The sequence below is a fragment of the Rhincodon typus genome, chromosome 6 (genome assembly GCF_021869965.1).
Source record: "Rhincodon typus isolate 14 chromosome 6, sRhiTyp1.1, whole genome shotgun sequence".
NCBI lineage: Eukaryota > Metazoa > Chordata > Chondrichthyes > Orectolobiformes > Rhincodontidae > Rhincodon > Rhincodon typus.
This window is the reverse complement of record NC_063337.1, coordinates 92,525,412-92,550,971: the sequence shown is the minus strand read 5'-3', so window position 1 is coordinate 92,550,971 and position 25,560 is coordinate 92,525,412. Positions and strand designations below refer to the sequence as shown.

At 43.0% G+C, this 25,560-nt stretch overlaps 1 protein-coding gene across 1 annotated transcript in view; it reads right to left on the bottom strand.

Moving 5' to 3' along the window:
• The window catches only part of pcca (propionyl-CoA carboxylase subunit alpha), a 191,045-nt gene extending 168,406 nt beyond the window's left edge, over positions 1–22,639 (bottom strand). Inside the window, exons 1-3 of the mRNA XM_048598411.1 lie at positions 22,542–22,639; positions 9,324–9,401; positions 7,978–8,025 (exon numbers count right to left, since the gene is read on the bottom strand). Of these exons, the coding sequence (XP_048454368.1) occupies positions 7,978–8,025; positions 9,324–9,401; positions 22,542–22,595 (180 nt within the window). The 5' untranslated portion in view covers positions 22,596–22,639. The remainder of the gene's footprint in view (positions 1–7,977; positions 8,026–9,323; positions 9,402–22,541) is intronic.
• Between the last annotated feature and the right edge of the window lie 2,921 nt (positions 22,640–25,560).

The following is a 25,560-nucleotide window of genomic DNA, read 5'->3' as shown; positions in this document are numbered from 1 at the left end:
ATTTCTTACAACAGGATTGGTCCTAGGTTATCAAAACCATCAGATTGAAATTTAATTGTTTTTTAGTTTCTAAGTGCTGGGTTTAAATTAATTGGCTGATTTTCAAACTTGTTGCCTTAACAACAAAATAAACCACTGCCTGGGTTGTTATCCACACAGCCTTTTGATACAGTATTTCAATTTCAGGAGCTCTCTATGCACCTGCCCCTTTATTTTTAATCTCCAAGCCTATAAAAAAAACACATCATCTTTTAAAGGGACCAAGCACTCTCTTCCCCCATGCCCCCCATCATTTTACAAACATCAAATTCTAAAGTACTGCCTTCCAATCCACAAATACTCTACCTAAATTCGCAACAATAAGTCTTTAAAGTTTACATCATGCATAAATAGGACCGTTAAGAAGGTGTTTAGCATGCTTGCCTTCAATGCTCAGACCTTTGATTATAGGAGCTGGGACGTCATGTTGAGGATATACAGGACATCGTTGAGGCCTCTTCTGGAGTATGTGTCCAGTTTTGGTCTCCCTGTTATAGAAAGGATACTATTAAGCTAGAGAGAGTTCAGAAGAGATTTACCAGGATGTTGCCCAGAATGCAGGGTTTGAGTTATAAGGACAGGCTGGGACTTTTTCACTGGAGCGTATGAGGTTGAGAGGTGACCTTACAGAGGTTTATAAAATCATGACAGGTATAGATAAGGTGAATGGCAGCTATCTTTTCCCGAGCACGGAGGATTTCAAAACCAGAGGGCATATTTGTAAGGTGAGAGGAGAAAGATTTAAAAAGACATGAGGGACAAGTTTATTTTTTTAAACACAAAAGTGGCTCATATGTGGAATGAACTTCCAGAGGAAGTGGCGGATGCAGGTACAGTTACAACATTTAAAAGACATTTGGATAAGTGCATGAATAAGAAGTGTTTGGAGGGATATGGGCCAAGCGCAGGCAGGCGGGACTAGTTTAGTTTGGGATTATTTTGTTGGCACGGACTGCTTGGACTGAAGAGTCTGTTTCTGTGTTGCATGACTTTATAAATTAAAATTCAGTGATAAACATAGGGACATTTAGCTGTTGATTTTATTGTAGCTTATAGACTTAAATAAGTAATTCAAGTAATTAATGTTCAAAATATACTAAGCAGTTTAAATTCAACCAATAAAGTTTCAGCAACATTAGCCATGTATTGCTCAAGAAGGAAGATCTCCCTCGTTTTCTGTCCATTCTTGTTCATCCTTTGGAGAGATTTTTGCTCATGCATACCAGCGATTTTGAAGAAAAGTTGTCAGAAAAAAAGAACAGAGATAAAGCCAAAGCCAAAGTCATGTCAGTGTCATTCCAGGAAGGACCATTGTTCCTCAGCAGCCAAGTTCCTGTGAAAGAGGAATTATGCCAAAAGTGCAGCTGCTGCAGTTCTGGTTGATCACATCCAGCATCTTGACCACAGAAGTCCTGGAGTTGACCAACAACACAGCCCCCATCATCTAGAGGACCCACACCACCCTCCAGCTGGCCACCAGTAGTGAGGTGAAGTGCAACATGTTGAAGGGTTGAGTAATCAGGGCAGGGTACTGCTTGATATCCAGGACAAAAAGAAGTACAAAGAGCAAATAACGCAGAAAAAACTGAATCTGATAAATCAAATCCTTGCTGCAAAGCAGCCAGAGACACTTGTGAGGTACTAAGCTCATGTTGTGCATGCTCTAGTACACAGGAAACAGTGCAAATCAGACACCATCCAAAGAACACAAGCTTGGAGCAGCAGAAAACCAGTACAAGCTTCACAAAAACAGGGGTTTCCCGTGCAAGAGAAAAATTATTGGGTAAAGTTTGAAAAAGTACTATGTAGCCCCACAGCCAACGCTGTTGGTTTTTTTTAATGGATATTAAGCAAGATGTGTGAGGAAAACATGCATGAATTTTTTTTTGAGCAACAGTGACGTAATGAGTATGCTTCCATAAAGCACTTTAAAAATATTGCAAGTTTCTCCACAGGACCATTAGAAAACAAAAGTTGACGCCATACTGCACAAGGAAATATTAGGATACCGTCAAAGGAGAGGTTTAAAGGAGACATTCAAAAGGAGGAAAGAGAACTGCCAAGCAGACAGCAGATAGAGTCAAAGATATAAAATGTGAGGTTCCATCGGCACAGGCCACTCCATACAACCCTTACTGACCTGAGCAAACCGTGGCAAAGATCAGGAAATGCAACCTTCTAACTGAGCTTCAATAAAAATACAGAGGAAGAAAATTTTAAAACTTATCTGTGGAAATGAAAGCACTAAAGGAAGAAACAGGTATATGGAGTGATGGTGGCACAATGGTAACGTCATTAAACTAGGAATCCAACAGCCAAGGCTAATGCACTGGGGCATGGTCTTGAATCTTACTACAGCAGCTAATGGAATTTAAATCCGATTGATTCAATTTGAAATATAAAACTAGTAATCGTGATCATGACAGTTATCAACGATTGCTGTACAACCCAACTGGTTCACTGATTTCTGTAGTTTGTCTGCCTACAAATGACTCCAGGCCCACAAAAATGTGGTAGTGTGGCTGATACAGTCCACATGGACTTCAGTAAGGCTTTTAACAAGGTTTCACATGGCAGATTGGTTAAAAACTCAACAGCCCATGGGATCCAGGGCAATTTGGCAAATTGGATCCAAAATTGGCTTAGTGGCAGGAAGCAGATGGTCGAAGGGTATACTTGTGATCGGAAGCTTGTGTCCAGTGGTGTACCATAGCAAGCTAGGTCCCTTGCTGTTTGTAGGGTACATTAATGATCTTGACATAAAATGTAGAAGGTACGATCAGTGAGTTTGAAGATTATGCGTACATTACTGCTGTGATAAATATTGTGGAGAAAGGCCTTAGATGACCGAACAACACTGGCAAGCTGGTTTGATGCGCTGAACTGTGGTAAATGGGTTCCAATTCTAAAAAACGTGAGCTGATGCATTTTTGGATGACTAATAGATAAAGGGGGTACACGTTGAATGGTAGGATACTAGGAAGTACAGAGGGACTTCGGGATGTATATGTCCATAGATGCTTGAAGGTAGCAGGATAGATAGTTAAGGTTGTTTAGGTGGCATAAGAGACACATGCCTTTATTAGTCAAGGCATTGAATACAAGAGCAAGGAGGTTATGATCTAATGTAATGTTAGATAGGCCACAGCTGGAATATTGTGCGCAGTTCTGGTCACCATAGGAAGGATGTGATTGCACAAACAGGGTGCAGAGAAGATTCACCAGGTTGTTGCCTGGGCTGGAGTGATTCAGTTATGAAGAGAAACTGGATTAGTTGGGGTTGTTTTTCTTACAGCAAAGAAGGCAGAGGAAAAGTAGAGGTGTTCAAAGTTATGAGGGACAAGGTTAGGACAGATAGGAAGAAATGTGTCCCGTTAGTAGAAGGGTCAAGACTAGGGGCTACAATTTTAAGGTAAACAACAGGAGGTTTAGAGAGGATTTGGGGAAAAGATTTTTCTCCCAGACGGTGGTGGGTATCTGGAACTCACTGCCTAAAAGGGTGGTAGAGGCAGGAACATTCAAGAAATTTAAGAAGTATCAGTTGAGCACTTCAACCAGGGAAGGGGTTATACTGGGCCTGGTTTTAAGAAATGAGCCCAGCCAGGTGAATGAAGTTTCAGTGGGGGAGCATTTCAGGAATAGTGACCATAATATCGCAAGTTTTAAGATTCTCATGGATAGGGGTAACAGCTGTCCTCAGGTGAAGGTGAACTATAACAATGTTAGGCAGGACCTGGAGAATTTTGATTGGAGGCAGCTGTTCAAGGGTAAATCGACATTGGACATGTCGGAGTATTTCGAACGGCAGTTGATAAGAGTTTAGGAGCAGCACCGTTCCTGCAAGAATGAAGGATAGGTATGGCAAGTTACGTGAACCTTGGATGACCAGGGATGTTATGGCCTTGGTCAAAAAGAAAAAGGAAGCATACATTATGTCAAGGAGAGGAGAACTGACAAAGCCCTTGAAGTACATAAATAGGAAAGAACTTAAACAAGGAATTAGAAGGGTTAGAAGGGATCATGAAAATTCGTTAGCAAATAGGATTAAAGAGAATCAGAAGGCATTTTATACATATATAAAAAGCAAGAGGGTAGCCAGGGAAAGGGTTGGCCCACTGAAGGACAAAACAGGGAATCCATGTGTGCAGCCAGAAGAGGTAAGTGAGGTCTTACACAAACACCGTGTGTCAAGTTTCTAAGCCAAGTTGCTAAAGGAAGAGGTGTTGTCCGTCTTAAAACGTATTAAGGTAGATGGGAGAGGAGTTCTGATGGGATCTTTCCCAGAATATTGAGAGAGGCAAGAGAACAAATTCCTGGAGCACTGACAGACATCTTCTTTTCCTCTTTGGCCTCAGGTGATGTCCCAGAGGACTGGAGAAAAACCAATGCTATCCTATTGTTTAAGAAGGGTAGCAGGATAATCCCGGAAATTACAGACCTGTGAGTCTCATGTCAGTGGTAGGGAAATTATTGGAAAAGATTCTCAGAGACAAGAACTAACACATTTTGAAGTGAATTGACTTATTAGCGATAGACAGCATGATTTTGTGTGGTGAAGGTCATGCCTCACTAACTTGAACAAGTTGAGGAATTGATGAAGATGATTGATGAGGGAACAGCAGTTGACATTGTCTACATGAAATTCAGTGAAGCCTTTGACAAGGTCTCTCATGGCAGACTGGTACAAGAGGTAAAGTAACATGGTATCAGGGGTGAGCTGGCAAGATGGATACAGAACTGGCTCAGTCGTAGGAGACAGAGGGTAGCAGTGGAAGGATGCTTTTCAGAATGGAAGGTTGTGACCAGTGGTGTTGCACAGGGATTGCTGTGGACCTTGGCGCCTCAGCGCTTGGACCTCTGCTGTTCGTGGTCTACATAAATGATTTGGAGGAAAGCGTAGCTCGTCTAATTAGTAAGTTTGCAGATAATACAAAGATTGGTGGAGTTGCGGATAGTGAGGAGGATTGTCAAAGGATACAGCAGGATGTAGATCAGTTGGAGACACGGGCTATAAAAAATGGCAGATGGAGTTTAATCCGGTCAAATGTGAGGTACTGCATTTTGGAAGATAAAGTACAGGTCAGAATTATATTGCGAATGGCTGAACCCTTGGGAGTATTGATATACAGAGGGATCTGGGTGTGCAGGTCCACAGATCACTGAAGGTGGCAGCGTAGGTAGATAAGGTAGTAAAAAAGGCTTATGGCATGCTTGCCTTCATTGGAAGGAGCACCGAGTATAAGGATAGACAAGTTATGCTACAGCTTCATACAACTGTTGTTAGGCTATATTTGGAATATTGCATACAGTTCTGGTCACCACTCTACCAGAAGGATGTGGATGCTTTGGGAAGGTACAGAAAAGGTTCATCAGGATGTTGCCTGGTATAGAGGATCTAGTTTTCACCGGAACGCAGGAAGTTGATGGGCAACCTAATAGAAGTTTAAGGTTATGAATGGCATGGATAGAGTTCAAAGTCTGAGGCTTTTTCCCAGGCTGGAGGGTTCAATTACTACAGGTTCAAGGTGCGAGGGGGTAAGTTTAAAAGAGGTGTGTAAGGCAAGTTTTTCCACAAAAAGGGTGGTGAGTGCCTGGAACACATTGCCAGAGGTGGTGGTGGAAGCAGACACAATAGCAGCCTTCAAGAAGCACTTGGACAAATACATGGATAGTAAGCGAATAGAGGGATACGGATCCTATAAATGAAGACAGTTTTAGTATGGAAGGGTGAAATGTGTCAGCGGAGGGCCAAAGGGTCTGTTCCTGTGCTATACTGTTCTTTGTTCCAAATACCATAGCGTATAAGGCTACAGCCATGTGCTGGAATATGGGATTAAAATAGATAGACGTTTGGTGACCAGCACAGACCTAATGGGACAAAGGGCCTTTTTCCATGCTGTAAAATCTCTATGACTCTATGACTCTCTAAGCCATAATTTCAAACAGGAATTGGGACAGCCTTCAAATGCCAAACTTGCTAACAACATCCACATCCCCTGAAACAATAAAGAAGCAAAAACGTAGCAAGCTGCAAAGATATTTAGGGAGTAAATTTCAGAGTTCAGGACCAAGGCTACTGAATGCACAGATTCCTATGGTGGAGCAATGATAACTGTGAATCTGCAAAATGACAGAATTAGAGAAGCACAGAAATCTCGTAGGGTTGTAGGATTAGAGGGAGTTATGGAGATTGAGAGGGTAAGATCATGGAAGGGTTTGGAAACAAGGTTGTGAATTTTAAAATCAAAGGGTTACTGGCCTTGGAACCAAAAGAAACACGCAATTATAGCATTAGTGGGGTCAAGTAAAGAAGGTTTCAAGACAGCTAAACAGATTGGTAAAACAAAATTGGATACCATGCCATAAAGGTCAATATACATTTGTTTCCCAAACCAGCAAGCAATGCTACAGCCGGCCATGGTGCACAAAGTGTTAAGGTTAACCACGAGTCACATTTTAGAACAATTTTCACGCAGTTCCCTGAAATAATTCTTTATTGCCTCTTCTCTTTCAGCTCTATCACTACTGATCTTTGATATTCTTCTTGTTATCATCTGTTCTGTTCAGGATGTCATCCAATTCAGTTTAACTCAAATTCACAGTGGTATATAACTAGACAATAAAACAGAAGAACATTCAGAACCTTGAGTATTTTAAGTGTTTTTATTTTAACCACTCACTGTGCCAAAATTCTGAAAAATCCGCACGAACATGCAGTAGACATTTCCAAGTTGCAAAGAGAATTAACTAAGAATTCAATATAATGTGGCTGAAGTTCAAGGCTAAGCCTTTAACCACATCTTCATCTTTTTTCCATAACAACCAGGAGCACATATTAGGAACTAGAATGGCATCATGCCACGACCTTCTGTACAGTAAAAATAATAGGCAAAAAATCCTGGTTGTACGATTTCCGAATGTTTCCTAATGTTCTCAGCAGAACAGGTTCTGAATTAGGCAGAAGTGCACTCCTTAGAGTTAAAATTGGAAAATAAAGAACAATTCACTCAACCTTTAAAACATAGAGATCTTAACATGAAAGTGCAATTAAATATGTTCTGCTGAAGTAACTCCCTTTTTTGTTGAAATTTTATCTGTACTTTAAATTCCATTGCCTTTTTTCAAAAATGTTAATTTAGTTGCCAATATGAATTGTCTCAAGCTGGATCCATGTTATGCTGGGTCAAATATTGCTGGCGTTCATTGCCAGTTCCCATTAATTGCCAAACAGCAATAAACCAGCCTGCAGCCTATCCCTGGGAAATCATCTAGCTCCTGGATGAAATGTGCATTCTCAAACTAGTGACTACTACTTAATCCCATGGCCATATGACTCCAGAATGGTTCTTGAGCCAATTGGAAGTCATATTTTCCACTGCTGTGACCATGGTGCTACTCAAGGACATTCCCTAATGTTGACACAACAGCTTAACAAGGATAGAGACTTTACATTCTGTCACCAACAAAATTTAATTTTTTTTCAGAAAATAAATGTAAGGTGGTCATTGTCTTCCACGAGGTTTTTTTTTTCAAGGGAGGAAACAGGTTCCTTTGGCAAGTGGATCAATAACCGGGGGCACAGATTTAAAATAATTGACAAGAGATTCAGACGGGCGACGAGGTGAAATTTGCTTTCACACAGCGAGTTATAATCTTACATAATCTGCCTGAAAGGGTGGTGGAAGCACTTTCAGTCAATTTTCAAAATGAAAACCAAGGATATGCATTTAAAAAGTGGAGAGTTACACATTATGGGGAAGGCCAATGGAATGGGACTAATGAATAGTTATTTCACAAGCATACTGAGCCAAATCGACTCCATCCATCCTGTAGAGTTCTATCATTCTAAAAGAGACCCTCTTTAAACACATGCATTCCTCAGACTTAATTTCTCCTTGAACTAGTAAAGTACACGTGGCAATAAAAAAAACAGCTTACCCGGCAGGCAATCTCTCCTCTGTTTGCAACAAGGATTTTGTCAAATGTCTGAGGGAGAAGACAAACATCAAAAGAAAGTAGTTTAATGACAAACAAATACAGTTCATTCATTGCTATAAGTTAAGCTCAATATTTAACAAAGGAAAATTGAAGTGTAATTCTCACTACTTCTGCCAATGTTCTCCCAACCCTTCTTGGCCATAACCCATGGGATCTGACTCCCCTCGAGTAGCTGATCTGAGGAGACACTGCTCAGGGTTTTATTAAGCCTTCTACTAACCAGTAGATAGGTTAAATGTCAGGAAATCTGTCTGATTTCCCCCCTTCTCGGCCGGGGTGGGGTGGAAACTAAGGTGCTTAGGCAAAGTAAAATAAACTATGCTGAACAAATCTGGCCCCATGCTAATTTTCATAATCCTAGTTGCCCTTTAAATTAGCTCTTCTACCTGAATTCCCACCTTTGTGGATCTATCTGTGCACACATCTGGCTCTCTACACCTCTAACATTAACCCTACTTCATGGGTATGTACCCTTTTATTGTTGCTTGCCAAAATGGATCACTTCATATTTCTCACAGCTAAACTGCAACTCTGCCTTTTCGCTCACTCTGCAAACCAACGTTCTCTACCAATTCTCTCTATTCTTGCTTAATTTGCCATGCACCCTCCCTTATTTAATTTGATAGCTGTAAATTCAAATATCATTCCTTCTGTGCCTGTAACCAAATGATTTTCAGAAATGTGTGACAACAAAAATCCCAATATGTGTATTTATTAATGACTATCTTATATTCAGGGCCCTAATGTTAATAAGACATAGGAGCAGTAGTAGGTAATCAAACCCAGCCAGTCTGCTGTGCCATTCGATTTGATCACAGCTGATCTGATAATCCTTAAATCCACCTTCCTGCCTTTTCCCCATAACCCTTGATTCCCTTACTGATTAAAAATCTGTCTAACTCAGCCTTGAATGTATTTAATGACCCAGCAACAACAGCCCTCTGTAGTAAAGAATCCCACAGATTCATGACCCTCAGAGAAGAAACTTCTTCACATCTCTGCCTTAAATGTGCAACCCTTTATGCTGAGATTATGCCCACTGGTCCAAGATTCACTACCTTCCCACATCTACAGTGTCAAGCCCTCCAAGAATCTTACACATTTAAATATGGTCACCTCTCATTCTACAATATTATAATGAGTGCAGGCCCAATGTACTCAACCTCTTCTCCTAAGACAATCCCTCCATATCTGCTACCAGCCTAGTGTTGATCTATCCAAAGTGGAAACATTTTTTCTACATCAATCCCATCAAACCTTTAAGATCCCTACCAAGCAGAACTTACTGGTTCATTTAGATCCGAAACTGTGGAGTACAGCACACGAGAGACAGCAAAGCTGCATCTGGAGAGGGATGATGCATGCTAGAAAAACAAACAGAAAAACACTTGATTAGAACACTGAATTATTGAAATTAGGGAAACATTCACTGTCATATTCAAAGCAACAACTTGTACTAATATGTAGGCTTTAATGTACCAAAGTATCCCAAGCTGCTTCACAGAGGAGATGAAACAGCACCTGACACTGAATGGAGACATTCAACGGAGTGTCTTAAAGGAGGAGGCAACACAATGTGTGGTTTCAGGAATCAGAATAAATTAAGGGACATTGAAACAGGAGAAGGCAATTCAGCCCCTTGACCCTTCACAATAAATTTTGACCAATTTGTATTTAACTCCATCAACCCAACTTGATCCACATCCATCAATGCCCCTGTCTAAAAATCTAGCGAACGTATTCAACCGTTCAAGTCTGCTCAGCCATTCATTGCAATCAGATTAGCCAGGATCTCAATCTCAAACCCACCTTCATATACTCCTACCAACCTTTCACCATTTTTCACATCAGGAATCCATCTATATCTGCCTTAAAAATATTCAAAGACTCTGCTTCCAATACATTTCAGGAAGAGCGTTCCAAAGGTTTATAATTCTCAGAGAAAAAAAATTCAGTTTATCCCCACATGCCGCGTTTTCAACCCGTGATGCAATTAACAAACACTTGGAATTAGGCCCCATATAAAAACCCATGCAGAACAGAACTGAACGGATCATATAAATACCAAGCAGAGTAGAAAAACATCGCTTCATCAGAGGCCGTGTTGATGTTGTTACCTAGCATGGTGACAAAATGTCTGAACGATAACTAGCCAGCTCGGCAAGCAAGCCAACAACCTCAACTAAGATAACAAGGTGTACAGCTGGATGAACACAGCAGGCCAAGCAGCATCAGAGGAGCAGAAAGGCTGATGATTCGGGCCTAGACCCCTCCGGAACAACCTCAGCTTATCCCTTTTCAAATGATTGACCTCTCATCCTTAAACAATGACCTGTCGTTCTAGATAATCCCATATGAGGAGACATCCACTCTACATCTACCCTATTAAGGCCCCTCAGGATCTTTTTTATTTCACCATTGTGCATAGTACTTCACATGCACTCTCAACATCTTCAATTTTGTATTCAATTTCCTTTGTGATGAATGACACCATTTTGTTAGTTAGTTTTCTTAATTACTTGCTGTACCTGCATACTAATCATCTGTGATTCATACACAGATACACCTGGAACTCTCTGCAATTGCTCATCACTGAAATCATGTGTTTTTTTTATTCTTTGTGATAAAATGGACAATTGCACATTTTTCCACACTATATTCCAATTGTCAGATTTTTGCCCACTCACGCACCTGTCTAGATCTTTCTACAGCTTCTTCATATCCTCTTCACAACATACTTTTCTTCAGCTTATCTTTATCTCTTCAGAAAATTTGGCAACCACACCTTCCATACCTTCACACAGTCACATATAAATTGTAAACAAGTACTGATCCCAGGAATACCACTTGTTATTTTTTGCCAACCTTAAAAAGATCCATTTAGGCCTCTCTGCTTCCTACTCATAGAATCACTATTTTGCAGAAACAGGTCATTCTGTCCATTGAGTCTGCACTCACCTTCTGAAAAGTATCCCACCCAGACCCAGTCTCCTACGCTATCCCTGTAACCCCACAGTTACTGTGGTTAACCCATCTAGCCTGTACTCCCCTGGACATGACACACAATTTAGCATGGCCAATCCACCTAACCTGCACATCTTTGGACTGTGGGAGGAAACTGGAGCATCTAGCAGAAACCCATGTAGATACAGGGAGAATGTGCAAACTCCACACAGTCACCCAAGGCTGGAATTGAACCTGGATCCCTAGTGCTGTGAGACAACAGTGCTAGCTCATTTCCAAATCATGCAAAAATGCTACTGCCAACATCACAGGCTTTTATTTTCTGCAATACATTTGAGGTGAGGCTCTATTGATAGTGGAAACCTAAGTACGTTGCATCCACTGGTTCCCCTTTATACACAGCACATTCCCTCCTCAAAAGAAGTCCAATAGATTGGTCAAATGTGTTTCCACTTCACAAAACAACATTCCAGACCCGAAACATCAGCTTTCCTGCTCCTCTGATGCTGCTTGGCCTGCTGTGTTCATCCAGCTCTACACCTTGTTATCACTGACTCTGCCTGATGACTTTGAACTTATCTAAGTGTCCTATTTAATGATAGCTTCTCACGTTTTCCTATGACAGATGATAAACTTTCTCTCCTTTTTTGAATAAGTTACATTCACTATCCTCCACTCAAATAGGACTGACCAAATACCAAGGACGATTTTAGAAAATTAAAACCAAAACATCAACTAGTTCGCTCGACCCTTCTTTTAAGACCCCAGCATGAAGTCCATCAAGACTGGGGCACTTGTCAATCCACAGCTACAACAATTTACTCAGTATCATTTCACTGTTGACTGTGATTTTCCAGAGTTCTTCCCTCCCTTCCATTTCCCGATGTATTGTCACTACTGGAATGTTACTTGAATCCTCTATGGTGAAGACCTGTTCAATTCATCTGCTGTTTTCTTACTTCCACTATTCATTTTCCAGTCGCACTTTAATTTGTTTTGAAAGTTTCAACTGACACCCTTACTCATCGTCCCAATCTCCATGTCAACAGCATTTTTTTTACCTTAGGGTGGGTAATTGGCTGCAGGATGGAGAGTTACAGATATCCACTACCCTTTGTGTGAAGAAATGTTTCCAGACATCACTCCTGAACGTACTCTCTCTAATTTTATGGCCATGTCCTGAACCCCTTAACCACAGGAAATAGTTATTTTTTCTCTCTGTCTAACCCATTACATAGCAAAACTTCTGCACCTGAGCACCCTGGAAGCTGTATCCTTCTGAAATTTGTAACGTCTCATACTGCAATCACCTCAATCCTCTGCCCTCCACTGCTATCCTTAGTTCTTTCGCCCATGTCTCCTTTCCTGTCCTGTTTAATTTCGTGTGGTTCTAAATAGTGAGTGAATTTTAACCAACTACAAGTTAATTGTGTGAGATCTTGTGACATTGTGGATAGTGAGTGACTGTGCAACTGAGCCAGAAGCTCTAGGTTCAAGTCCCAACCCAGGACTTGACTGCCAAGGATGGTGCATCATTACAGAGCCAAACAGGTTCGGTATCAATTTGCAAATGCTTACAATGCATGGAAATGACAGGAGGCAGGAATGGGAGAAATTCCTGGTAGGTCATGGGATTAAATAAACGTTGGCGCCTCTACCATCATTATCCATAGCTCCGGACTACAACACACTTGGAAAACGTTCATGTTGTCACAGCAACTTGGACTCCAAGCTAAGAGTAACACACTACAACACTTTCAAGTGCTGGAGTAAATTCTACATTCTATCATGTTGTGCTTTTCTCACTATGCTTTGAATCTTGTGCAAATTTGACTTCAAAACATGACTAGGGGCATCAAAACAACACCATAAGATTCAGAAACTAGAAAATTTACACAAAATCTTTGGCAGGAACACACCTGGAGTACCGCGAGGAGGTTTGATCTCCTTCTGTGATAAAGGATGTCCTTAGCTTAGAAGGGGTGTAACGAAACTAATTCCTGGGGTGGGATGACAGAACTATACCATGAGTAGAATGGGAATAGACTCTCTAATGTCTAGAAATACGAGAGGTGACTGTAATAAAACATAAACTTCTTGGAAGGTTTGGCAGAGTAAATGTTGAAAGCATGTTCCCTGGCGGACAAATGAATTTTGTCATAGCTAAGTCTGATATTTTATATTTTGCTATTCAAATTAAAAATGGTCACATACAACTTTGAAATGGACTGGAGGAGCAAGGGGATCTTAAGAGTACAAAAATGTTAAAGTCTTGCTGTTCACTGGAAGTGTGTGTTCTTGGAGAACGTCACTGTAAACTATTTTTGCAAATGGCAAAAAGGGTTGACTGCATGTGTACAATATATGGTGCATTTCTAGCATGTTTACTCCCTGAAAACCGCAGATAAGTGAACACTGGAGTCACAAGGGGTTAAAAAAAAGGTATACAGTAAGGATTGTGTGAACGGGTGATTTCACAAAGAGGTGGACACAGGAATGGCACAAAGTTGCGAAGCTGCTTAATAAGATCATCAGAAAAGCAAACCAAGCTCCTGGAGTTATTTCTGAAAGGAAAATGTTGGTAGGCAAGGATGTTATGCTAAATGAATGTTGAACCTTATTAAGACCACACTTGGGGAAGAGTACAGCGCTGGTCACCATATTACAAGAAGGATATAGAGTCACTTGAAAGGTGTTAGAAGGATGACACGCGAACTGTGAGATTATAGGTAACAGGAAAGGATTAACAGAGATAGTAGGAACTGCAGATGCTGGAGAATCCGAGACAACACGGTGCAGGGCTGGATGAACACAGCAGGCCAAGCAGCATCATAGGAGCAGAGAACAGTCTTGTTCTCTTTTCAAGGAGAAAGAAGGGGTGACCTAATAGAGATTTCTGAATTTTTGAGAAGTTTTGATACACTCTCTTAATCCATTGTGTTTGCACTTGTGGGAAAAAAAAACAAACTAGGGACTATTAATAGAAGATAATCATCAAAATATCAAATAGAAAAATCAGAGAAAAATATCTGACCTAGCGAACAGTGAGAATGGGAACCTTGCTATCACAGGGTGCAGTAAAGGAGAATAGTGTAGATGGACTTATGGGGAAACCAAATGAACATATAAGGTTCAAGTGGAGCATGAATGCACACATAGATTGCTAATGCTGAATGACCTGTTTCTATACTGTATCTTTTATGTACAAGTTAGGTAAAATTAGGAGACCTAGTCTCAGGATAAAGGGTTGACTGCTCAGGAATGAGCTGACGAGCAATTTCAACACTCAAAGGATCGTCAATCTTTGGTATTCTCTACTTCAGACAGACATGGATGCTCGATTCTTGTCTGTGTTCAAGTCTGAGATTAATAGAATTTTGAGCAGCAGAATACAGGAAAGAGGAGTCAGTCTACTGGTTCATCCAGAATCCTGTTGAATAACCAAGCAAGCTCCAGGGGATTTACAGCCTCTTCCCATTCCTACATTTTACATTCTAAAACCTGGACCCTGTCTAAGCCCTCAGGCAAACGCATAAAAAAAGATCCCGCAATACAATTCAAAGAAAGGCAGGGAGATCTCCCTGATACCACAGCCAATACTTATCTCTCAACTAACACACAAAAACAGATTTATCTGGTAACTTATTTCATTGTTGCAACATCCTGGCACAATTTGGCTGCCATATTTTGCATACACAACAGTGACTTTAAAAGCGGCCAATTAGCTATAAACTGCTTTAGGCCACTCTGAAATCATGACACTCAGCACCTCCAAAACAGTGGCACTCATCCACTACACCTGTTAACCATATCTATGAGTAATAAAGCCCACTGCATGGCCAGGAGCAGCTACAGTTCTGGGCCATGCAGTACCATGTTCACTTGTTATCTTTGCTTCCTGCAAACTACAAGTTATGCTCCATCAGGAATGCATGTAGCCAGGAATCTAATAGTTATCCCATTTGCTTTATTCGGCTTGGTGGAGTTAATAGTTTTATTCTGCACTTTCTAATTCTCTTTGAAATTGCACACATTACCACCCGCAAACACGCAGCAGAAGCTTAAAGACAAAAGCTACTTTTTTATTTACTTTCAAATGGTGATAGGAAGCACTAGAAGCAGCAATAAAATTACATTACATTCAAAAAATCACATTGGAGATATCCATAATTAGCCATGGGGAGAAATGCCTACTGATCTCATTCAGTTAAATTAATCTGTTAATGAGACAAGCAAAAATGAACACACTCCACTGTGACTTCTGCACTTCTCCCCTCCTAACTAAAGCTTAAAATGTCATCGAGTGCTTCAGAATCTTGTTCTGGCCAACGGTTTCCAAAAAGAAATATGCTTCTTCTTTTGGGATCAAATGCAACCAGGCTTAGATGCTAGGCTACCCCACCACCCTACCCTTAGTGGCCCCATACCAAAAATAAGTCAGACAGCTCCATACATAAATCAGATTCAAAATAAGAGATAATGCACAAAGTATGTACCTTTGCTAATGCAATTTTGACCAACAAATAAGCAATTCCCATGTCTACACTGAATGTCGTCAGGAAAATGAAACACACCACATCATTCCGAGTTTTAAAAAAAATCACATACTAATTAAAGCAAACCATTGAAATATTGGATAATGTGAACAAAGTCATAGTGACAAACAATTTGGAATATCACAGATACTTTCCACGCTAATACAAAACCTAAAACATAAAACAAGTCCTACAAATGGTGAAGCAATCTTAAGTTACCAGCCACAGTCAACCAGCCAAGTACAACTGATCCCAGACTATGAGATTTCCCAACTCTGGATGGATGCATTCTCAAAGACTTAATTATAAGACCTCCCAGAACAAACCACCCTTTCTAGTCAAAGAGCTTCTTGTCTCAGCTCCACTGTATTTATAACTACAGCATTCAAAAAAAGTGAACGGACTAAGGCCTTTTTTTCACCCAGTACTGGTTTTATGGCGACTGCTATGGCCATTCAGCATAGGGACCATAAATTATGTTCACTGTTTACTCCATACATGAAATCAGTTTCAAAAGGTCTTCTGCATTTCAGCCTTCCATCACCTCCGACAAGTTTACTTATCTTGTCATTAGCAGGCTCAAGGTAACATGCAGCAGTTTGCTTGTCAATTAAGCCTTTTCTGTACTCAACTCAGTACTAGAGTTTTCCCCACTTTATCTCAATTCTTTCCCTTTCTAAAAGCACTGACTACCCTGGATCCAAACAGTGTAATTTTATAATTGTGAGCCCAACAAGGAGTATCAACCAGCTATTTGGGCAGAGGATCGGAGCTATCACAGTCAACACCAATTCTGTCCTGATTCTTCACAGGTAATGTAGCCACCAATGATAGAAGTCCACTTGGACAATAATGATTAGGAACCAGAATCATTCCTGGGGACATTGATATTCACTGAACCATCTCTATTGCCTGAATTATATTGGCAGAGAGAACAATGTTGGTCTTTATGGCTCAGTTAAACCCATGAATCACGACATACTTAAAAATTCAGTCACTTCAATTACAAATAAACCACATTGGCGATCAGAGGCTGCATCAGTCTGAAAAGAAAAGGTTCAGCCAGAGGTGCACACCTCATGAGCAGCAGAAGATAGTACTCGGATACAAAACTTTATTGAAATGCAGAGAAGGGGAAGGTGTTGATAAACAAATGAGACTGGGGTCCTTGAAATTGCTTTGCCTAGATCATCAAGATGAAAATTTCAGATTAAAATGTTTTGTTCCATCCCATCTACAATAAACTACCATCCTGAACTGCATGCTGTCAGTTGTTACTTTTATATTTTGCAAACAAAATATGGATACAAAACTATATTTCTAACCTACAGCACTGCACATAGCAGCACCATTATCAACACCCACTTCTTGCAAAAACAAAGGTGAACTTCAGGATAATTTTTTTTTGCAGCTTATGTTCCGATGACACTGTTCCTTTCTCCTGGTTCAGTAAACAAACCTCATAAAATAGTAACAACAATGCCATTGTGCTTTCCATGTTGGAAAAGTACGATAAGTAAGAATACCACTCTTAATCAACTTGCATTTGTTAGATATTGGAAAACAAATGTTTGCTTAACTGCCAAAAAAAATCTTGATCATGAAACCAACATCTATTTTCCACTTCACAAATTTGGAATCAGGCATGTAATAAATCACTCATGTTATATTACCAGAAATTATTTTTGTCCTGTTGAGAGGGTACACCTTAAAGGTACGGGGCAACTGAAGATTGAGGTTGAAGTTTGAGTACTGTACATAATTGGGAAAGCTGCAGAGACTAAAGATGTCTTACAGATATGCCACATCAGACAAAACACATCATGTCCAACAACAACCAGGATGCCTTAAGCCCACATGAATACATGAAGCCCTTTTGAAGAAAAATGCCCATTTATGTAGTGCCTTTCACAATCTCAACACATCTCAAAGTGCTTCACAGCCAAATAAAACTTCTGACGTGCAGTCATGATTGTAACGCAAAAAGTGCAACAACAAATACCTACAAAAAGCAACATGATAATGTTTTTTCTTTATCCGAGGGATAACGTTTTCACACAGAGGATGGTGCATGTACGGAACGTGCTGCCAGAGGAAGTGGTGGAGGCAGGTGCAATTCCAACATTTAAAATGCAGCTGGGTGGGTATATGAATAGGAATGGTTTAGAGGGACATGGGCCAAACACTGGCAAATAGGACTAGATCAGATTGGTATGTCTGTTTGGCACAAATGAGTTGGACCGAAGGGTCTGTTTCCATGCTGTATGACTCTGTGGAGTTAGATGAAGTCCAGCACTTAATCACCCAGAATGTTAGAGGAAAATACCCTTACATTTCTTTGAAATAGTGTACTTGACATCATTTACATTCACCTAGAGGGAAGACAGGGGTCAATGGTTTAACTTCTCATTTGATATGTGGCAACTACAACAGTGCAGCACTCCTTCATTACTGCGCAGGGAGTGCTGGTCTGTGTTATGTAGTCAGGTCTCCACAGCAAAAAACAAAGCCAAAATCTTCAGATTGAGGAGAGAGACTGTTACCCACCGAGCCAGAGACCGACAAACTTGCAATTTTAGAGGGGCTTTCATGATCTCTGGATGTCTCAAAGCACTTTACAGCCAATGAATCACTTGTTAAGGTACAGTCTCTGTTGAAATGGAGCAGCCAATTTCCAACCAGCAAACTCACTTTGTGGTAATGACTGTATAATCTGTTTTTTTTGTGATGGTGTTACAGGGACATTTAAAACAGAGCATCATTGGAATAATGGAAGCTTTTAAGTCCATCAGAGGGGGCAGACAGGGATTTGGTTTAATATTTTGTTTGCAAAATGGCACCTCTGATTGTGCAGCACTCCCAGATGGTCTTTCATTTAGCACTTGAAAAACCATGGTCTTTCTACAAGCAGTGCCCAGCGAACAACACCTCCACTCACCAATTTAACACCAGTAAGGAAATTTAGCAAAATGTGAATTATTTTCCATATTTTGGGAGCTTTCTCTCCATGAAGAGAGACACAGACAACAAAAGTCATCACCTCCAGTGTGCCAGCTCAGCTTACGGACAACTGAGGAAAAAACATTCAAGGACCAGGGGCTTAAACTCAAGTCCATGATCATGGTTTATTGGGCAGCAGTGATCCCTCTGCTCCTATTTACTTCAGAGACTTGGACAACGTACAGCAGACACCTCGAAGCACTAGAAAGTCATATGAGCAATGCCTTTGTGAGATCCTCCACAAATTCCTCATTCCTGGTGGGAAGAAAACACAGCAGGAAAGCAGTGTCCTCTCCTGAGTCAATTTGCTCAATATCAAGGTAGTCGTCACTCAAAACTAACTCCACTGGACAGAACGTGTCATTTTATCTGACACTAGACTTTGGGAAGTGAGTGGCAGGATACTCCCAGGAGGATGGTGGAAACATTTCAGGGATGTCCTGGAAGAGGTCAAACAAGCCTGCCAAATTATGTGAGGCACCATCTGTGACAGTCCAATACAGCGAAGGCTCAACCAGGACGGCACTGAACTGTAACAGACTTTGTCACAAACTTGCAAGGGTGAAGTTGAGCGTTGGAGGCAGTTAAACAAAACTCCGCCCACCGCCGACGCCGGCACAACTCCGCCCACAGCCGACGCCGACACAACTCCGCCCACAGCCTCCACAGCCAGCAGCTCCAGAGGAGACAGCAGCACCCAGCCCTGCCGAGTCTTCACCATCCCTCCAGACCTACCCCTTACTGAGGACGAACGGTCAGTCCTCAATAAAGGGCTCACCTTTGTCCCCCTCCACCCACAGAATACCGCTCACGCTTGGACATAGAACAGTTTTTCCGCCGCCTCCGCCTCCACGCTTACTTCTTTAACCGTGAACCTAACCCTCCCTCGACTGACCCCTTCTCCCGCTTCCAACACACCCCCTCCTCCTGGACACCACCCCAAGGCCTCCTACCCACCCTCGACCTCTTCATCTCCAACTGCCGTCGAGACATCAATCACCTCAACCTCTCCACCCCTCTCACCCACTCCAACCTCTCCCCTGCAGAACGTGCAGCCCTCCGCTCCCATCCCAACTTCACCATAAAACCCGCGGACAAGGGAGGCACAGTTGTAGTATGGCGCACTGACCTCTACATCGCCGAGGCCAGACGCCAACTCTCCGACACCACCTCCTACCGCCCCCTTGATCATGACCCCACCCCCGACCATCAAACCATCATCTCCCAAACCATCCACAACCTCATCACCTCAGGTGACCTCCCATCCACGGCCTCCAACCTCATCGTTCCCCAACCTCGCACTGCTCGCTTCTACTATCTCCTTCCCAAAATCCACAAACCTGAATGCCTTGGTCGACCCATTGTCTCCGCCTGCTCCTGCCCCACCGAACTGATCTCCAACTATCTAGACTCCATTTTCTCCCCCCTGGTCCAGGAACTCCCTACCTATGTCCGTGACACCACCCACGCCCTCCACCTCCTCCAGAACTTCCAATTCCCCGGTCCCCAACACCTCATCTTTACCATGGACGTCCAGTCCCTATACACCTGCATTCCCCATGCAGATGGCCTTAAGGCCCTCCGCTTCTTCCTGCCCCGCAGGCCCAACCAGTCCCCCTCCACTGATACCCTCATCCGCTTAGCCGAACTCGTCCTCACACTCAACAACTTCTCTTTCAATTCCTCCCACTTCCTACAGACAAAGGGGGTAGCCATGGGTACCCGCATGGGCCCAAGCTACGCCTGCCTCTTTGTAGGTTACGTGGAACAATCCCTCTTCCGTACCTACACCGGCCCTAAACCCCACCTCTTCCTCCGTTACATTGATGACTGTATCGGCGCCGCCTCGTGCTCCCACGAGGAGCTCGAACAGTTCATACACTTCACCAACACCTTCCACCCCAACCTTAAGTTTACCTGGACCATCTCTAACACCTCTCTCCCCTTCCTGGACCTCTCTGTCTCCATATCGGACAACTACCTAGAAACCGATATTCATTTCAAGCCCACCGACTCCCACAGCTACCTAGAATACTCCTCCTCCCACCCACCTTCCTGCAAAAATGCTATCCCCTATTCCCAATTCCTTCGCCTCCGCCGCATCTGCTCCCAGGATGAGGCATTCCACTCCCGTACATCTCAGTTGTCCTCGTTTTCCAAGGACCGTAACTTCCCCCCCTCGGTGGTCGAGAACGCCCTCAACCGTGTCTCCCACATCTCCCGTACCTCATACCTCACACCCCGTCCACGCAATAAGAACCAAAAAAGAATCCCCCTCGTCCTCACGTACCACCCCACCAACCTCCGGATCCAACGCATCATCCTCCGACACTTCTGCCATCTGCAATCCGACCCCACCACCAAAGACATCTTTCCCTCCCCACCCTTATCTGCTTTCCGGAGGGACAACTCTCTCCGTGACTCCCTTGTCCGCTCCACACTCCCCTCCAGCTCCACCACACCCGGCACTTTTCCCTGCAACCGCAGGAAGTGCTACACCTGCCCCCATACCTCCTCCCTCACCCCCATCCCAGGCCCCAAGAAGACTTTCCACATCAAGCAAATGTTCACCTGCACATCTGCCAATGTGGTATACTGCATCCGCTGTACCCGGTGTGGCTTCCTCTACATCGGGGAAACCAAGCGGAGGCTCGGGGACCGCTTTGCATAACACCTACGCTCAGTTCGCAATAAACAACTGCACCTCCCAGTCGCGAACCATTTCAACTCCCCCTCCCATTCCTCAGACGACATGTCCATCCTGGGCCTCCTGCAGTGCCACAACGATGCCACCCGAAGGTTGCAGGAACAGCAACTCATATTCCGCTTGGGAACCCTGCAGCCCAATGGTATCAATGTGGATTTCACAAGTTTCAAAATCTCCCCTCCCCCTACCGCATCCCAAAACCAGTCCAGCTCGTCCCTGCCTCCCTAACCTGCTCTTCCTCCCACCTATCCCCTCCTCCCACCTCAAGCCGCACCTCCATCTCCTACCGACCAACCTCATCCCGCCCCCTTGACCTGTCTGTCCTCCCTGGACTGACTTATCCCCTTCCTAACTCCCTACCTACCTACATTCACCTTTACTGGTTCCATCCCTGCCTCTTCGACCTATTTGTTTCCTCTCCTCTATCCGCCTCCCACTCTCTCCCTATTTATTTCGGAACCCCCTTCCCCTCCCCCTTTTCTGATGAAGGGTCTAGGCCCGAAACGTCAGCCTCTCTGCTCCTATGATGCTGCTTGACCTGCTGTGTTCATCCAGCCCTGCACCTTGTTGTCTCGGATTCTCCAGCATCTGCAGTTCCTACTATCTCTGCTCCAAACAACCTGCCTGCCTGACCCTTCCAGCACCATTTGGCTGGCGTGTTGGAGAGACTGCATACACTTCTCGGATCCCAGCGATTCCCAGTGGATTCGCAATCTGGCAGGATTGCCGGAGCAGAAATCACTGGGAGTGTTGACCTGGATTCTGCTCTCCAACTTCTGGAGTGAGACTTGAACCCACAGCCTTCTAAAACCAAGACAAAAACTGCTGGAAAAGTTCAGTAGATCTGGCAGCATCTGAGAAATCGAGTGACCCTTTCTCGGGTCGGAACTGGACCCAAAACGTTAACTCCGATTTCTCTTCACAAATGTTGTCAGACCTGCTGAGCTTTTCCAGGAATTTCTATTTTTGTTTCTGATTTCCATTTTTGTTTCTGATTTCCATCATACGCAGGTCTTTCGGTCTGCCCAGTCTTCTGACTCGGGCATGAGCTGTCTTAAGCGGCAGGTTATAAAATAAATGAAATGAGCGAAGGACAGTGAGAACTGTCTCTGACGCAAATAACCCACAGATCATGACCCTGATCCGGGCCTGCTTCATCCCATTGAAGTCGGCGCCCGGTAACCAGCCAGGGATAAGGCGGTTCCTTGTGCCCTTAGTCAATGCGTGGATCTACAGTGAAATCTCACCGTTGCCATACCCCCACTGTTTATAATCCCCGGGTTTTTTAAGCCGCTCACCTTCAATGTGAGGATTGCAAGCCGCGCAGCTACACTGCCTCTGCGAGTCGCCATTTTTCTGTGACCTTTCACCAGGGGGGGGGGGAGGGGGCCAGGGACCGAGAGGCAGCGATCAGCGCTCATGAAACTCAAGCCTAGTGACGCAACAGCTCCTTGCCCTACTCCCAGGCAAAGGCAATTTGTGGGAATGACAGTTGCTCATGTCAACTCACTCAAGAGCAATAAAGCTGAATGTGCCTTTTTTTTTTAAAAGTCTGGACTTGCTCAAATCAATTTCACTCTGGTGGTTTCAATCTACTCCAACTTTTTCCCAAAGCAGCTGTGATTCAGTTGGCAGCACTCACACGTTCGGCTCCAAGTTCCATATTTTTTTCAGTTCTCTTCCCAAAGAGGGTCTGATTCAATTCACAATTGCCATTTTTACCATAGGTAAGTCAACAAGGCGGTCCCAAATGCAACACAGCCAGAAAAGGAATCCTTGTGCAGCTAGACACCAAGCTGATCCAAGTGGCAACGTGCTCTTTTACATGTAATTTGCGGTTTGGAACCATGAATACAGATGGTAAAGCCATCAATTTCTTTCAATTTTGGCCCCGTTGCTTAAGGAGGGATGTAGTTCTATTGGAGGCAATTCAGAGGAGGTGTACTAGATTGATTGCAGAGATGAGAGGTTTGTCTTATGAAGTGAGATTGAGCAGTTTACGCTTATATTCTCTGGACTTTAGAAGAATGAGAGGACATCTAATTAAGGTATATAAGATGCTAAAGGGGATTGACAAAGTAGATGTTAATGTAGATGTGTCTATGAATACAATGGGATCTTGATCAACTAGGCTAATGGGCTGAGGAATGGCAGATGGAGTTTAGTGCAGATAAATGCAAGGTGTTGCATTTTGGTTACATAAACAAGGGCAGGAGTTACATGATTAATGTTAGGGTCCTGGGAAGAGTTGTTGAACAGAGAGAGCTATGGGTACAGGTACATTGTCCTTGAAAGTGGCATCACAGACAAACAGAGTGGTGAAGAAGGCATTTGGCAGGCTTGCCTTCGTTGGTCAGCGCACTGAATATAGGAATTGAGACGTCATGTTACAGCTTACCAGGCATTGATTAAGCCACATTTGAAGTACTGCGTACAATTCTGGTCACCTTGCTATAGGAAGGATATTATTAAACTGGAAAGAGAGCAAAGAAGATTTACAAGGATTTTACTGAGGTTTGAGTTGTAAGGAGAGGCTGTTTAGGCTGGAACTTCTTTCCTTGGAGCATTGGAGGCTGAGGGGTGACCTTATAGAGGTTTATAGAATCATGAGAGGCATAGACAAGATGAATACCAGGGTCTTTTGCCCAGGGTAGGGGAGTCCAAAACTAGAGAGCATAGACTTAAGGTGAGAGAGGAAAGATTTAAAAGGGATCTGAGGGGCAACCTTTTCACACAGATGACGGTGCGTATATGGAGCGACCTGCCAGTGGAAGTGGTAGAGGCAGATACAATTACAACATTTAAAATGCATTTTGGAAGGTACGTGGAGAGGAAAGATTTAGAGGGATATTGGTTAAACGCAGGTAAATGGGACTTGTTCAGATAATGAAAACTGGTTGACATGGGCGAGTTGGGCCAAAGGCTTAATGCTGTATACCTCTATGACTGTATGTAGAAAGGATACTTCTAGGTGGCTGACCAAGAATCCCACCTGCTGTTACTGCCTATCATTGCCATGAGTTGAAATGATTTATAAATTGATTTGGCTATGTTTGAATGTGCCTTCCTTGGCCACTGAGTCCGAGAATGAAACTTGAACCCTCAATTTCTGGCTTTGCGATAGGAACACCCCCAGACTGCTCCACAAGACCTCTCCCAAGTCCCACTCCAGGACAAAGTTCTCTTTTACAAGCACAAAGTATTTCAAAATTCATTGTAGCCAATGAAATACTTCCAAAGTGAAGTCACTATTGTAGTGAAGGAAACAAAGTAGCCAATTTGCACAGCTCCTCCTCCTGTGCTATGTGGCAAACCACAGATGCTTCAGTTATCCCTGGTGGCCACATGTGCATGAAGTGTGTCCAGCTGCAGCTACTGACAAACCGTGTTTTGGAGCTGGAGGTGAGGGGGGATTCACTGTGGAGCATCCCCGGTGCTGAGCATGTCATGGATAGCACGTTCAGTGAGGTGTGCATACTGCAGGTGAAGACTGAACAGGCAGAAAGGACATCCGTGACCACCAGGCAGAATAGAGGAAGGCAGATAGTGCAGGAGTCCCCTGTGTCCTTCCCCTTTCTAACAGATGTAACATTTTGGACAATGTTGGTGTGATGATTGTGCAGGGAAAGCAATGGGAGCCAAGTTCATAGTACCATGAGTGGGTCTGGTGCATAAGAATGGAGGAAAAAGATTGGCAGGACTGTAGTAGTATGGGATTCAATTGTAAAGGGAACAGACAGGCATTTCTGTGGCCAGGAAAGAGAGTTTTCATTATAAAGAGAGATTGAATACACTGGAGTTGTTTTCCTTGGAGAATAGGAGGCTGAAGAGGGACAAGACTGAGATGTATGAAATTGTGAGGGGCATAGATAGGGTAGACAGGAAGGACCTCCTTCCCTTGATGGAGGGATCAATGACCAACGGACATAAATTTAAGGTATGGGGCAAAAGATTGAGAGACGATATGAAAAATTGTTCTTTTCATTCAGAGGGTGACAGAAATTCGCCTGTTAGCATGGTAGAGGCAGAAACCCTCATAACATTTAAGATGGATTTAGATGTGCACTTGCAATGCCAAGTTATGCCAGATTATAAGAATAGTTAGGTAGTTGTTTTTGACTGGTGCAGACTCAATGGATCAAAGAGCCTTTTACAGTGCTGTTACTGACTCTAAGACAGCAAGATCCCATAAACAGCATTATGACAATGGCCAGATATTGCATCTTTGAGACATCGACTGAGGGATAAATATTGACCAAGATACCAGGGATTACTTGCTTTTTGCATGTTGCCTTGTTCTTTGAAATAGTGAAATAG